The 12,491-nt window shown below is 42.9% G+C and overlaps 1 protein-coding gene across 1 annotated transcript; it reads right to left on the reverse strand.

Moving 5' to 3' along the window:
* Positions 1 to 542: 542 nt before the first annotated feature.
* On the reverse strand, positions 543 to 11,461 carry HSP90B1 (heat shock protein 90 beta family member 1). Its single transcript, XM_068401245.1, has 18 exons — positions 11,288 to 11,461; positions 10,642 to 10,741; positions 9,829 to 9,970; positions 9,633 to 9,749; positions 8,603 to 8,934; positions 7,328 to 7,439; positions 6,524 to 6,643; positions 5,816 to 5,932; positions 4,974 to 5,111; positions 4,807 to 4,884; positions 4,656 to 4,721; positions 4,104 to 4,373; positions 3,632 to 3,877; positions 3,205 to 3,341; positions 2,827 to 2,905; positions 2,578 to 2,733; positions 1,913 to 2,011; positions 543 to 813 (listed from the first exon to the last, which is right to left on the reverse strand). The coding sequence occupies exons 1-18, from the start codon at positions 11,334 to 11,336 to the stop codon at positions 784 to 786; spliced, it is 2,388 nt and encodes a 795-aa protein (XP_068257346.1). The 5' UTR covers positions 11,337 to 11,461; the 3' UTR covers positions 543 to 783.
* Positions 11,462 to 12,491: the final 1,030 nt, after the last annotated feature.

Below are 12,491 nucleotides of genomic sequence, written 5' to 3' on the forward strand. Positions count from 1 at the left end.
TGTAGAAAGCAGGACTGCTGTAGCCACACAAGTTAAAGGCAGGGTTACCAAATACCATGAAGGATGGTACAAGCTCACAGGCAGCAAGCCACTTGTGGTGGTTGTTGCTCTCCAGAACTCCAGTGAAAGGAAATGCACGCCCCCCCCCCCCATCTCAGCGTAAAAGCTACCACTGCCTACCCTGTACAGCAGAGTCAAGTCACATACAGTCCAGGACAAGCTGGCAGCACTTCAGTTCCAATGCTATTTTTAAATAGCCCATCTCATCTTTAAGATGTCAGTAGATACATAACTTCTCAAATACTTATTTCAACTGGCAAGTTCCATACAGCTCTCAGATACCAGGTAGATTTTGGCTAAACAGCACAGTAGCTTTGTTAACACAAAACCCCACCACAGGCATACACTACACAGTTAAGTGCAGCTGTGCCAGTGTGAAAAGGCACAAGGACTACAAACCGCCTGTTGTGCAAAGGACCTGAACACTCAAGACAATCTTTGCTCCTTCGTGCTAGCCCACAAGATGAGCTTACTATGTAAAATTTAGTTAGTGGTGTTTGGAAACATTTTATTTTGTACATGATAAGATTTTACACCAAGTCAGTTAAATAATACAAATTTACATTCATGAGGAATGTTTTTAGAAAAGTGAACTTAAAAAAAAATCCTCCTTCACCCTTAAACCCCATACCATCCCTCAACATTTTACAGTGAAAAAAACCAGAACAATCTAATTCACATTCCCTCTTAACCCCCCAATGCAGGACGGTAGTTGAGTGCAGCTTACAGTTCATCTTTCACATCTGTGGATTCCTGTGGAGACAAAGAGAGAATAAGAATCTTGCTTTTTGAAAGTGGAAAAGGTTAAAAGAGCTGTCCCAGAAGAACTGAACCTAAGTACTGTTGATGCTTCCCAAGGCACTGACAGAAGCAATACAACTTTTAAAGGAGGTACTAAAGTCAAACTTCTGTTCAAATGATGGCATGTTAAGCCTTAAAATAAGTATTTTTCATTTTGCTCTAACAGTAGCAGTAGTTCTAGTCTACCATTTCATCTTTACTACTTTCTCAGCTATCTTTCAGGCACAGTATTAGTGCTGTTAATAGCCCTATTCTACTGGACTGCAGAGCTAGGAAGCACATCACTTTCCAGTCATTAGCCAGAAACCTTAATCAGCAAGTGTGCTAATTCAGCAAATAGAACATAACTTTGCTCCTTTATAACATACTACTGTCACTGCAGGTTATACTGCTGTGTAAACACAACAGTAATAGCATCAAAATTAAGTAGCTATCATTATTCCTCAAACTTATTCTTAGGTAACCCAACATTTAACAGTAGGCAAGTACATCTCTAAAAGGTATGTATTTGCACTAGTCACAAGATATAATCTTGCAGGACTCTTCCAAAGGCAACCTGAGAAAGCAGGTCCAGTTGGGACATCATGATAACTTTAAAAGTTAATGCTATCAAGAAACTGCAGTATTGGAAGAGATCAGCATATCCATCAAGACATCATTAGAACTGCAGATATTAGCTAAGTGAAGGCTGACTTTGCACAATTAGCTGTTCAGAGGTAGTGTTGTTGTCTGTAGCGGTGCTGCAAGTCTGTACTGTTGCAAGCACTTGGAACTATACTCTTGCCAATTTGATGTTATTGCCCACAAGCTGTGGAAATCCAACAGCTAACATTAAGTTCACTGTTGAGGATTTACTGCCATTTTCTTGCCACAGAGCACTCTATTACAACATCTTAAGCTTAATTTAGCTCCAGCTTTGAACATATCTAGTGTTTTCTTCTTACAATGTAGTTTGATAAGGAATGAAGTGTCCTTTGTGCTGCAGTTTTTCCTTCCCCTCCAAGAAAAGCTTGGAAAACCTCACACTAAAAACTAGGTCGTGAGACCTTACCTTCTGTGTTTCACTGTCTTCAGCATCAGCATCCACCTCCTCTTCATCTTGCTCTGCCTCCTCAGCTGCATCTTCAGGCTCTTCAGGTTCCTCCTCCACCTGTACGAAGATCACAAGCAATTTGCTTTATTTGCTGAGGACGTTTACTAGTTGTGGACTAGCTAAACACAGGCTATGGAAGTATTTACTATCAGTTCCTAACATTTGCCCCAAGCTACCCGAAGGAGAAAGCAAGTTCTGTTTAGCACTGACACATCATGTCTCCTCCAGCAAGATACCCAGCAGAAGTTCTTGCACAGCATTATGAGAACCCATATTGTTTATACCCACTTATGATTTTCTCTATTAATGAGAAGGGCACATGTGCCTGTGGCCCCTAATTTACTCCCACAGAACCACCAATTAGTTAAGGACAGGACAATACTTGAGAAACACAGTGAAAGAGCAGAATCTCAAGCAACTGGAAAGAAGAGGGGAAGGGAAGACATGAGCATGAAGTAAAGACTCATCAGTTTCCCACCCAGGTACTTGAACTGAGCTCCTGATGGCCCACCTAAATGTAGGAAGCTGGATACATTTTATCCAAGTCTATCAAGTATCTGCTTTTTAAGACTAAGCAGCAATAGGTCAATTATCAGCCTCAAGTTAAAAAAAACCAAACTAACCTTTGCATCCAGGTCAATGTTTAAACTTAAACGAAGCATCCTTTCTATTCTGTCTCCATATTCCTTAGTGTCTGGTAACATATATCCTGATCTCAAAGTTGCAGTTTCAAACAGTACCACTGCAAGATCTGAAACAGTTTTGTCATCTTCATTTTCCTAATGTGGAAGGAACATTGAAAAACAGACAGAACTGTTAACTAGGTTGTATGCAGCCAAGTAGTCAATAGTTCACTGCTGTTATTTGTTTACCTTGACTCGCCTCAGCATGTCCTTGATCAGTGGATGCCTGGGGTTAATTTCAAATGTTTTCTTTTGGCTAGCATAGTAACTGAAAAGAACAGAAGTTACATCACTAAGTTTTAGTACAGGACCCAGCTACCTCTTTTACACCCATGAATACCAATTACAGCCACAGTAACAAGTGTATTCCTTCTCCAGCCCCACTTTACTACTAGCTTAACTCTAAATAAACATTCAAGTTACTATAACAGAGACTGCAGCTTGGTTGTAAGTGACCGTAGAATCTGAAGGATTATCTGATCCAGATGGAAACTTGGTGTGCCCACACCAAGCAAGGGAGGCCATCAACTACGTTTCATGTCTGCTGCTATATAACTGAAAGCTTACTTTGTAGATATATCCTTCCCAGTCTGGTAAGCTTGAGCCTTCATGATTCTTTCCATGTTACCAGACCATCCATATTGACTAGCCACAAGAGCACAAGGAGACTGGGTTAAACGTTGAGATAGCACAGCTTTTTCAATCTGTAGGGAAAAAAAAAAAAGCCTTAATGTTGGTTCACAGAACTAATAGCTTATACAGGGAATAAAGTAAATACTGAAATTTCCTATCATTTGGTCACTTCAATATTTTCTGAAAGCTCTAAGATGACATTCTAACTCATTATCTTCCTGAAATAAAGGTATTAAAATAAATGTTTATTTATCCATAGACAGAGAAGCTACTGTCAAGTCTATGGCTCAAATAATCTGCAAGGTGTGTTGTAGCAAGTACAACATCTACAAATAAGCATTACATTAGTGTAACATTTTACCTTGTCTTTTAGAGCTTTGTCTTTCATCCAATTTAAGAGTGGTTCAAATTCCTTCTCCAAGGCCTCCCGACTCTCCTTAGACTTTTCACTTTCTTCAAACTTAACTCCTTCTTTTGCTACATTCTGAAACCTCTTGCCATCAAACTCTGGCAGAGCCTGAATACAGTATTCATCTACAGGTTCAGTCAGATAGATCACTTCATAGCCCTTTTTCAGAAGGCGTTCAACAAATGGTGAGGACTCCGCCTAAGATGACAGATCAGATTCCAGTTTAATTGCATTGGTACCAGCAGCTACTGAAACCTGTACAACTATTTGTCAAAAACAGTGGTAAAAAGAAAAATCAAACTGCAGTAGTGACATAAGCATGTAGTCTCCACATTTACAGCAAATAATCAGTTCACAATGTTTGTTACTGTAACTCAGAGGCATAATTTTTTCCCCCTTCCCTCTTTCTTCCATGCTCACATACCTCCTTTCTGCTGGCACCTGCCATGAAATAAATTTTGTCTTGCTTCTCTTTCATTCTTTCCACATACTGGTCAAGGCTTGTAAGGTTACTTTCATGATGAGAAGACTGGAAGCGAAGAAGTTTAGCCAGTCGTGTACGATTGGAGTGATCCTCAATAACTCCAAGCTTTACATTAGTACCAAACTCTTTCCAGAATGTGTCATTGTATTTCTCTTCTGCAATTTTCTTGATCATGTCAAGAGTTTTGCGAACAAGTTTTTTTCTGATCACCTGAAAAAGCAGCAATACCAGGTTATAACAATAAGCACTTTAAGAACCCTCAGTTGAACTCCACTGCAAAGGATGGATTCAAGACACTTACTGTCCCCGATTTAAAGTGAACAGAGGTAGTCTGAAAACAGCAATGCTTGGGTTTCCTGAATTTTAATTTCACATTTCTTACATAAAGTAAAATTAATCAAGCTATTTTCCTTCCAAATCTTGCTACTGTCAAGTATTTGTTTTGAACAAGTCCCCTATTAAAATGAAGGCATTTAAGATCAATTACCTTACCTTTAACAATTTATGCTGCTGAAGTGTTTCACGAGATACATTCAAAGGAAGATCATCAGAATCCACCTAATCGAGGAAGAAGCTTCTTAAGTACAGCTAACAGTATTTAAAGGAAAAGAAGTCAAATGCAAGTAGGATTTATAATACTTACAACACCCTTAACAAAGTTAAGATATTTGGGCATCATGTCATGGAAGTCATCAGTGATGAACACTCTTCGAACATACAGCTGAATTACAAGAGAAAACAGCAATCAGGTTATGGTTTGTAGTTTTTTTTGTAGACAGGAATCCATACCCACACACTTGTTTGTCCTACCTTAATGAAATCACTTTTTTTCGATCCATATTCATCAAACAGGCCACGTGGAGCAGAATTAGGAACAAACAAGATAGATTTGAAAGTTACTTCTCCTTCAGCAGTGAAGTGGATGTAAGCCATTGGGTCATCATGATCCTGCGAAGAGAGAATTCTTTTAATTGACATGCGGAAAGTATTGGTGAGTTAATACACTTTCAGTAATAACATGAGTTTGCCAAATAAGTACAATTATTTTACAATTAAACTATCTAACCATGCTTTGTCTCCATAGTAGATTCTAACAGAAGTTCCAGATTCAGCTGAGTTACTCACATAGAAGTAACACTCCTTGAGACCTACTAGGGTTGTGTTTTTTTTTTTTAACAAGCCAACCACCAGAAAGTTACCAGTAGCACAGTAACCAATACAGTATCATCAGAGCACAGTAAGAGACTCTCAAGTAATACATTACACTGTATTTACATGTAAAGACAATGTTGTTCCTAGAAAGCTGTATCCTCCTCTTTCTTCCACCATGTACAACACAAGCACCACCAGTCTCCGACTAAATAAAAATTTCCCTGTCAACATCTAAACACATCAGTAAGCACCATATGAGGGGGAACATACCATTTCTCAAATCTAAGCCACTCATCACTTGGGTGGCAGTACCTTCTCTCTGAAAAGAGAATGGCTCCTGAAAGAGATGCTACACCTCCCAGGCTCTCTGCAATTCAGTCTATCTACTGACAGCAATTAATTAGTTCTCCAGAAATAGCCTCTCCTGAGTTTTGTTTATGCAGCAAGAGATACTATAGCAACCTTCTGGCTTTGGAACAATCTTGAGGCTCAGAGCTTACCTTGGAAAAGGTTTTGTAGAAAGCTTTGTATTCATCTTCTTCAACTTCTTTAGATGGTCTCTGCCAGATTGGTTTTATGTCATTCATGAGCTCCCAATCCCAGACAGTCTTTTCAACCTAGATATGTAAACACCATAGTATAACAGCTCATTCTTTGCTTCAGGTTAAGTCAGTTAAAGAAACTCCACTGAGGCTAAGTCATAAAATAGCATGGCAAAAATACATGCTCTTTCTAATCTATAAAATAAATTATGCAACAGCCTGAATATTCTCATTCAAGTATACACATTAGGTTTTGTTCCCATGTGTTACACTAAGTCTACACTACAGTATGTCCTAGTCACCAAGTATCAGTATTTCTGTTCTACTGCCATTCTGAAAAAAGCTTTCCAGCAGAGTATACTCAATTTAAACCAGTCAGTGTCACATTTCTGAAGTCCACTACCATTTCAAATGGTTCACTCAAGTAATCGTAAGTAACTTCTTGAACCACTGCCTCACAAGGCCATTGTCAGTCATTTGCCTGATTTCAACCCAGTCTGTTTTATTTACAATCTTCTTTCATCAGAAGATGTCTAAATGCACTTAAACAGGATTGCTGTTTGAAAGCACACACACACTACTGAAGGACACCTCTGGAAGACCACCTATGAAAACTGCTGAACTATCTGACATGAGTTACAAACCCACAAGTCTGACAGAGCTTACCTTCTTCGTTTTTGGCTTCTTTTCTTCCTCTTCTTCTTCAACTGCAGCTTCATCATCATCATCTGTTTCTTCTTTCTCCTTTGCTTCCTCCTCTTCAATGGGTTCTTCAACAGTCTCTGTCTAAAGAGACAATTTAAAGTGGGGACTTGAACTGTTTGGCTTCCTACCAGGCATCTTCTAGTATTCTCTCAAACAGCTTAATCTCTCAGAGCACTAGTTTAACTTGTGCTATTTGCCTGTTGCAGGCATTTCTGCCCAGGTAGCTATGGTTTTTAGTTGCTTTTTTCATGAATACATGCTTTCTTTCAATACACTAGGAGGTCACTGTACTAAAATTTAAGTTTTTCCATAGCTTTACACGTAATGCTAATCAGAGACTTGGGTGACTTAAAGTTAGCAGTACACCAAGAAAACACCAGAAGAACAGGCGTAAACGTTAAGATGCTTCCCTGCTTTCAGAAGGACACCTAACCATGGCCCTGCCTGAGAGCTTACCAAAGCCTCCAGCTACCAAATACAGCCAGTGGAAGAGAGACCTTTCTTAGTGATTAGCAGTCTTGCTCCTTTGGTAAAGCTGAGTCAGAATAAAACGAAGTTCCTTGAAAGTTTGTCATTTTAGCAACACACTAACTTTTGGAAAGCAGCTAACTAGTAAAATACTAGCTGGAAGAGTCAGGAATGGAAAAACTTTAGAAATTAAACAAGTAATTCTATAGGAGGCCCTCCATCCTTCCTGAAAGATCTGACCAGACACTTTTCACAACCAAAGCTCATATTGTGCAATGCTCAGTTAAATATACTTACCTTGCTGCTCCACACGTATATGGGGAAGTTTATGAACTGTGAGTATTTCTTTACTAGATTTTTAACAGTATCCAGCTCAAGGTAATCAGATGCTTCCTCCTTCAAGACAAGGCTAAAGAAAATAAAAAGAATCACAGAATCACAGAATCACAGAATCACAGAATCACAGAATCACAGAATCACAGAATCACAGAATCACAGAATCACAGAATCACAGAATCACAGAATCACAGAATCACAGAATCACAGAATCACAGAATCACAGAATCACAGAATCACAGAATCACAGAATCACAGAATGTTAGGGATTGGAAGGGACCTCGAAAGATCATCTAGTCCAATCCCCCTGCCGGAGCAGGATTACCTAGATCATATCACACAGGAACGCGTCCAGGCGGGTTTTGAATGTCTCCAGAGAAGGAGACTCCACAACCTCTCTGGGCAGCCTGTTCCAGTGTTCCATCAAGAAAGTTCAATCAAAGTGCTCGACAAGCATTTTAAAATAGTTTTACAGGAGGAGATGCATTTTCCTACTGTTGCAGCTATCGTGATTCAAATTTATGCAAGTGAGCTTCTATATCAGCTGCAAATATCTCTTAAAAAATACAATCTCTACTAAACTGCTTCAATGAGAAGGGGTAAGTTTTCAAGAACTGGAGCAGACTTATCCATAAGTCTAAATCAAAACCTCAAACCACACTGATATTTATCAGGACCTTAATGCACTCTCACTGGCTTTACTTGGAACTAGAGCACTGATATGAACCTTTTCATATTAAGTGCCTTCTTCATGAAGAAGTCCTCTAAACCCAGATGCAATAAATTTATCTGCTCATGAAAGCAATGAAAATAGGATTGTCAAACTACCTCTAGTTTGAGATTTGCATCAGACCAGTCTCACTGGTATATAAACAGCAGTCAATTTCCAAGAGAAAGCTTTACAGCCCCTGTATAGGTTTCAATGGGCCGCAACTGTGTTGAGCAGCTGAATGAGTCTGCAGGAGGCTGAACTGTCTGGAATTACTTGCCAACAGTTAGTTCTCACGCTGCTCATGGTTTTCTTAGTTCATCTAATGGAATGTGAACTACATGATCACTATACATTTATTTTGGATGCAGTTAATAGTTTGCATGTTTCTGTTAAACTGAAAAACACTGTATTACAAGAAGTAAACAATGTGTGACTCACAATGCTAAAGTCACCCACATATTCCAATGAGCAAAGTGTACCCACACAACTTTTTTCTTTTAAACCCAGAGAAACTTAATACTTACGTTATGGTTGTGCCGCGTCCTAACGTGTTTCCTCTTGGGTCATTAATCACAGAGAATTCATTTGAATCTGACTCCCAAATATGTTGAGTATCATTGTTGTGTTTTGATGTGACAATAACCCTGTCTGCTACTAAGAAAGCAGAATAAAAGCCAACACCAAACTGGCCGATTAACTCAGATGTTGACTGGCTATCGTCCTGCATTTCAGTCATCTTGTTTAAGAATTCACTTGTACCAGACTTTGCAATGGTACCCAGGTTTTTAACTAACTCCTCTTTTGTCATGCCAATACCCGTATCTGTAACATGAAGCATATTCTTCTCTTTATCACACTGAAAAAAAAAGAAGAGAAAGATGCAGTTTGACTTCACTTTGAATCTTAATATGTAATCCACTATCACAGAAAAGTGGTAAGTGCAGTAGCAGCTATTAAAAGTCAAACATGGCTGGCTACAATAAATTGAATTTGCTGTAACAAGAGACCTGAGAAAGACCTACCTTCAAAGCATTTCAATACTTCAGTTACTCTTTATAGAATCAGAAATATATTTTCACCATTAAAAGAAGAGTAGTCTTTGATAAAGTTAATTGCAACAGTTCTGATGTGGTCTTAGTTTGTACTTGCATCAGTATTAAGCCAAAAATTTATATTTGATGATACACTATCTTTTTTTCCCACATTCCTCCCACCGCTCCTCATTAAGAGATGATGGAACCTAATGCTTTGTACCAATGCATAGAATGGTTTCAGTTGGAAGGGACCTTAAAGATCATCTAGTTCCAACCCCCCGCCATGGGCAGGGACACCTTTCCTCTAGACCAGGTTGCTCAAAGCCCCATCCAGCCTGACCTTGAACACTGCCAGGGAGGGGGCAGCCACAACTTCTCTGGACAACCTGTTCCAGTGTCTCACCACCCTCACAGTAAAGAATTTCTTCCTAATATCTAATCTAAATCTACCCTCTTTCAGTTTAAAACCATTCCCCCTCGTCCTGTCACTACTTGTCCTTGTAAAAAGCCCCTCTCTTACCTTGATTTTCACTGTAAGTTCCTCATTACCAGCAAGAGCATTTTCATCAGTTAAGGATATTAACCGTATCTTATCTAAAGCATCCGAAGCATTTGAAATAAGTTCCCTCAGGAAAATCTGAAACAGAAACCAGTAGTAAGGAATTCCAGAACACACACAAACAGTTCTAACATGTTCTACCGATAAAGGCACTAACCTCTTTATTTTTGTATAAAGAATTGATAATAAGTTTCATCATTCTGTTCACTTCTGCTTGAAATGCAAACTTCTCAGATTTTTCTCTGATTTCTTTGATCTGGGATGCATTTAGGCCATCTAGTTGGATAGCTTCTTCCTCTCTGGTAGGACAATGAAAACCTGTCAAGTAGTCTTGTCCACATACAGTATTGCTAATTTTATTGTCTAGCAACAGCAGTAATAATCCAGTTTGAACAACAGTAAGATCCTTAATCACTGACACAGCCCCAAAGTTACATGATCAAATGAAATATCTGCAAGAGTAGCTATCCTCAACTGTATAACCTTAATTTAAAACTCTAGTGAAAATCCATGCTTGCAAGTAAGGCGTTTTTCCTAAGAAGAAATTCAGGGAAGAATACAGGTATGTTAAAACCACTATAATTCTCAGCATGTGGTATACCTCATAGGAGATGAAACAGTCCATAGACACAGAACTATTTCACCAGTAAGCTCTAAACTAACACCATTTACTACACATAAGAGTAAACGCCTAGTAATTTATTGGTTTTTATACAACTACTAATATTAGACAAAAAAAAAATTGAGTATATCTGAATCCAAGTTCTCAGGCTCACTTCTATTTAGGAGGAAACAGCCTTTTTCAGAAATATTTTATTTCTCCCAGCTAACCAGACCTCTCTTTTGAATGGTGTTCCCCCCGCCCCATTTCTGAGGTTTCAGGCATTACTGATGCTCTCACTGACTATTCAAAAGCAAGACAAAGCCTTAACCTTTCAGAAGTAACCCACCCAGAACCCCAGGTACTAACCTCTGAACAACTTCATCATCTGTTCGAGACCCTTCTCTGCTTTTGCCCAAGTCATCTTCCACAGTCCCATCCACATCCACCTCATCAGCTCTAACCGATACTGGGAAAACAAGAGATGCAACGATCTGAGCCCAGTCCCCACTACTCACCACGTAAGTTCTCCGCTTACCCCTCCCCACGGTTTTAGTCTCAGTTCTGTCCCTCCGCCCCCCGTCCCCAAGAAAAGTTCAGCCCAACCGGAGACATCAGAGATGGGGGAAGAGAACGCACCCGCCCACCACCACCCTCCGCCCCCGCCGGCGCATGAGCCGCGTTGGACGTACCGCCCCCCTCCCCCCCCCCTCCCTCGAGAGCGGCACCAGCAGCAGCCCGGGGAGTACAAGGCAGAAGGCCTAGCACCACCTTCCCCTCCCCACGATACGCCCGCACGGAGAAAAGCGGCGGCAGGAGAGAGTGATGGGTCCCCCCACCCCCCAGATGCCAAGGGCCCCACCTCGCTTGTCGTCGGCCTCCATCCCCCTCACCCTAGCAATAAATGGGGGGGAAGGACGGGGGGGGGGGGGGGCCCTTTTGACCGACACCCCAACTCCTCTCCCGCCTCCAACCACCACCCGCCAGAAGCTTCTAGAAGCCCGCAAGCACTCACCGGCCAGCAGCAGCATACACGCCAGAGCGAGACCCCACACCGACTTCATGGCAACGTGGCCCGCGGTCGCAGAAGAGACCGGCCCCAGACAACCCTGCCCCGCGCTCCCCAGCCCGCCACCGGCCACAACCGTCGCCTCGCTCCGCCGCCGAGCCCGCTAGAACGGCTACAGCCCTCCCCCTCCGCCTTATCAACCCGGGGCGCGGGAGGGTGGGGGGAGCCGCTCTGCCGCTGGCCAATTGGAGCGTACCACGCCAAACACACAGCCAATGGGAAGCCTGGAAGGGAGGGGCCTGCAGCTATCGCCGCCAATCGTGGCTTTCCATGTGAGGTTTCCTGCGGACGGAGCGTGGCCGGCGCTGATTGGCCGAGCCGAGGGGCGCTTGGCCAATCGTTTCGGCGGAGGGCTTTAACCAGCACGGCTTCCTCGTTAGTTTTTTAATGAATACGCCGTTAACGTTTAACGCCGAGGCTACGTGGGCCGCAGCCGCTGCGGCCGCGTCCCGGAGCGATAAGGACAATCTCCACATGGGAGGCCCGCGCCGACCGCTTCCGGGGCACCCGGCATGTTTCCGGGGAGGCGGTTGCTATGGCAACGGGCGCTTCCGGTGGGGGCCCGCCGCACACCCGGGCACCAAAGAGGAGCGAAAAGTTACGGGTAGGGCGACCATAAACAGTGTGGCCGAGCAGCGGGAGCAGCACCAGGCTTGGGCCGCCGCAGCCGCCGGCAGAGGAGGGGCGGCAGTGACGGGACGTGAGCCCCGGCGGACGGGGATCCCGCCCCTACGGCAGGCGGGGGTGCGAGGCTGGCGGTGTGCGCATGCGCCATGGCGCCGCATTGCATCCCGGGAGCTGTAGTCCGCACCGGCGGGGCACAAGGCGCGCCCTGCCGGTGCGGTGCGGGAACTGCGAGGGGCGCCATTACGAGGACCTCGCTCTTGGCCAGCTGTTCCGGGCCCGAGGTGGCGCCGCCGTTGTCCCTGTTGTCCAGGCCTTGGCTCTCTGCTCCCTGCTAGCGTGTCTAGTGCCTCACACGGCCGTGAGAGAGCGTGGCTGGCTTCAGCCGAGCCCCCCCCACGGCCTCATCTGTGGGGACTGGAGGATAAATCAACCTGGGTGCTTAGCAGGTCCCCATGTATTCCTGCTTTCCAGTGCTCATCAGGGTGACCATCCTCCAGTGAGCTTATCAGCACTCCTTAGCCTA

The sequence above is a fragment of the Nyctibius grandis genome, chromosome 5 (assembly GCF_013368605.1).
Source record: "Nyctibius grandis isolate bNycGra1 chromosome 5, bNycGra1.pri, whole genome shotgun sequence".
NCBI lineage: Eukaryota > Metazoa > Chordata > Aves > Nyctibiiformes > Nyctibiidae > Nyctibius > Nyctibius grandis.

Coding starts and splice junctions, on each gene's coding strand:
- HSP90B1 (XM_068401245.1), bottom strand. CDS start 11,336: ATGAAGTCGGTGTGGGGTCTCGCTCTGGCGTGTATGCTGCTGCTGGCC. Junction 7,440..8,602: donor GGACGCGGCACAACCATAAC/GTAAGTATTAAG, acceptor TATTTTCTTTAG/CCTTGTCTTGAAGGAGGAAG. Junction 2,734..2,826: donor ACATGCTGAGGCGAGTCAAG/GTAAACAAATAA, acceptor CTTCCACATTAG/GAAAATGAAGATGACAAAAC.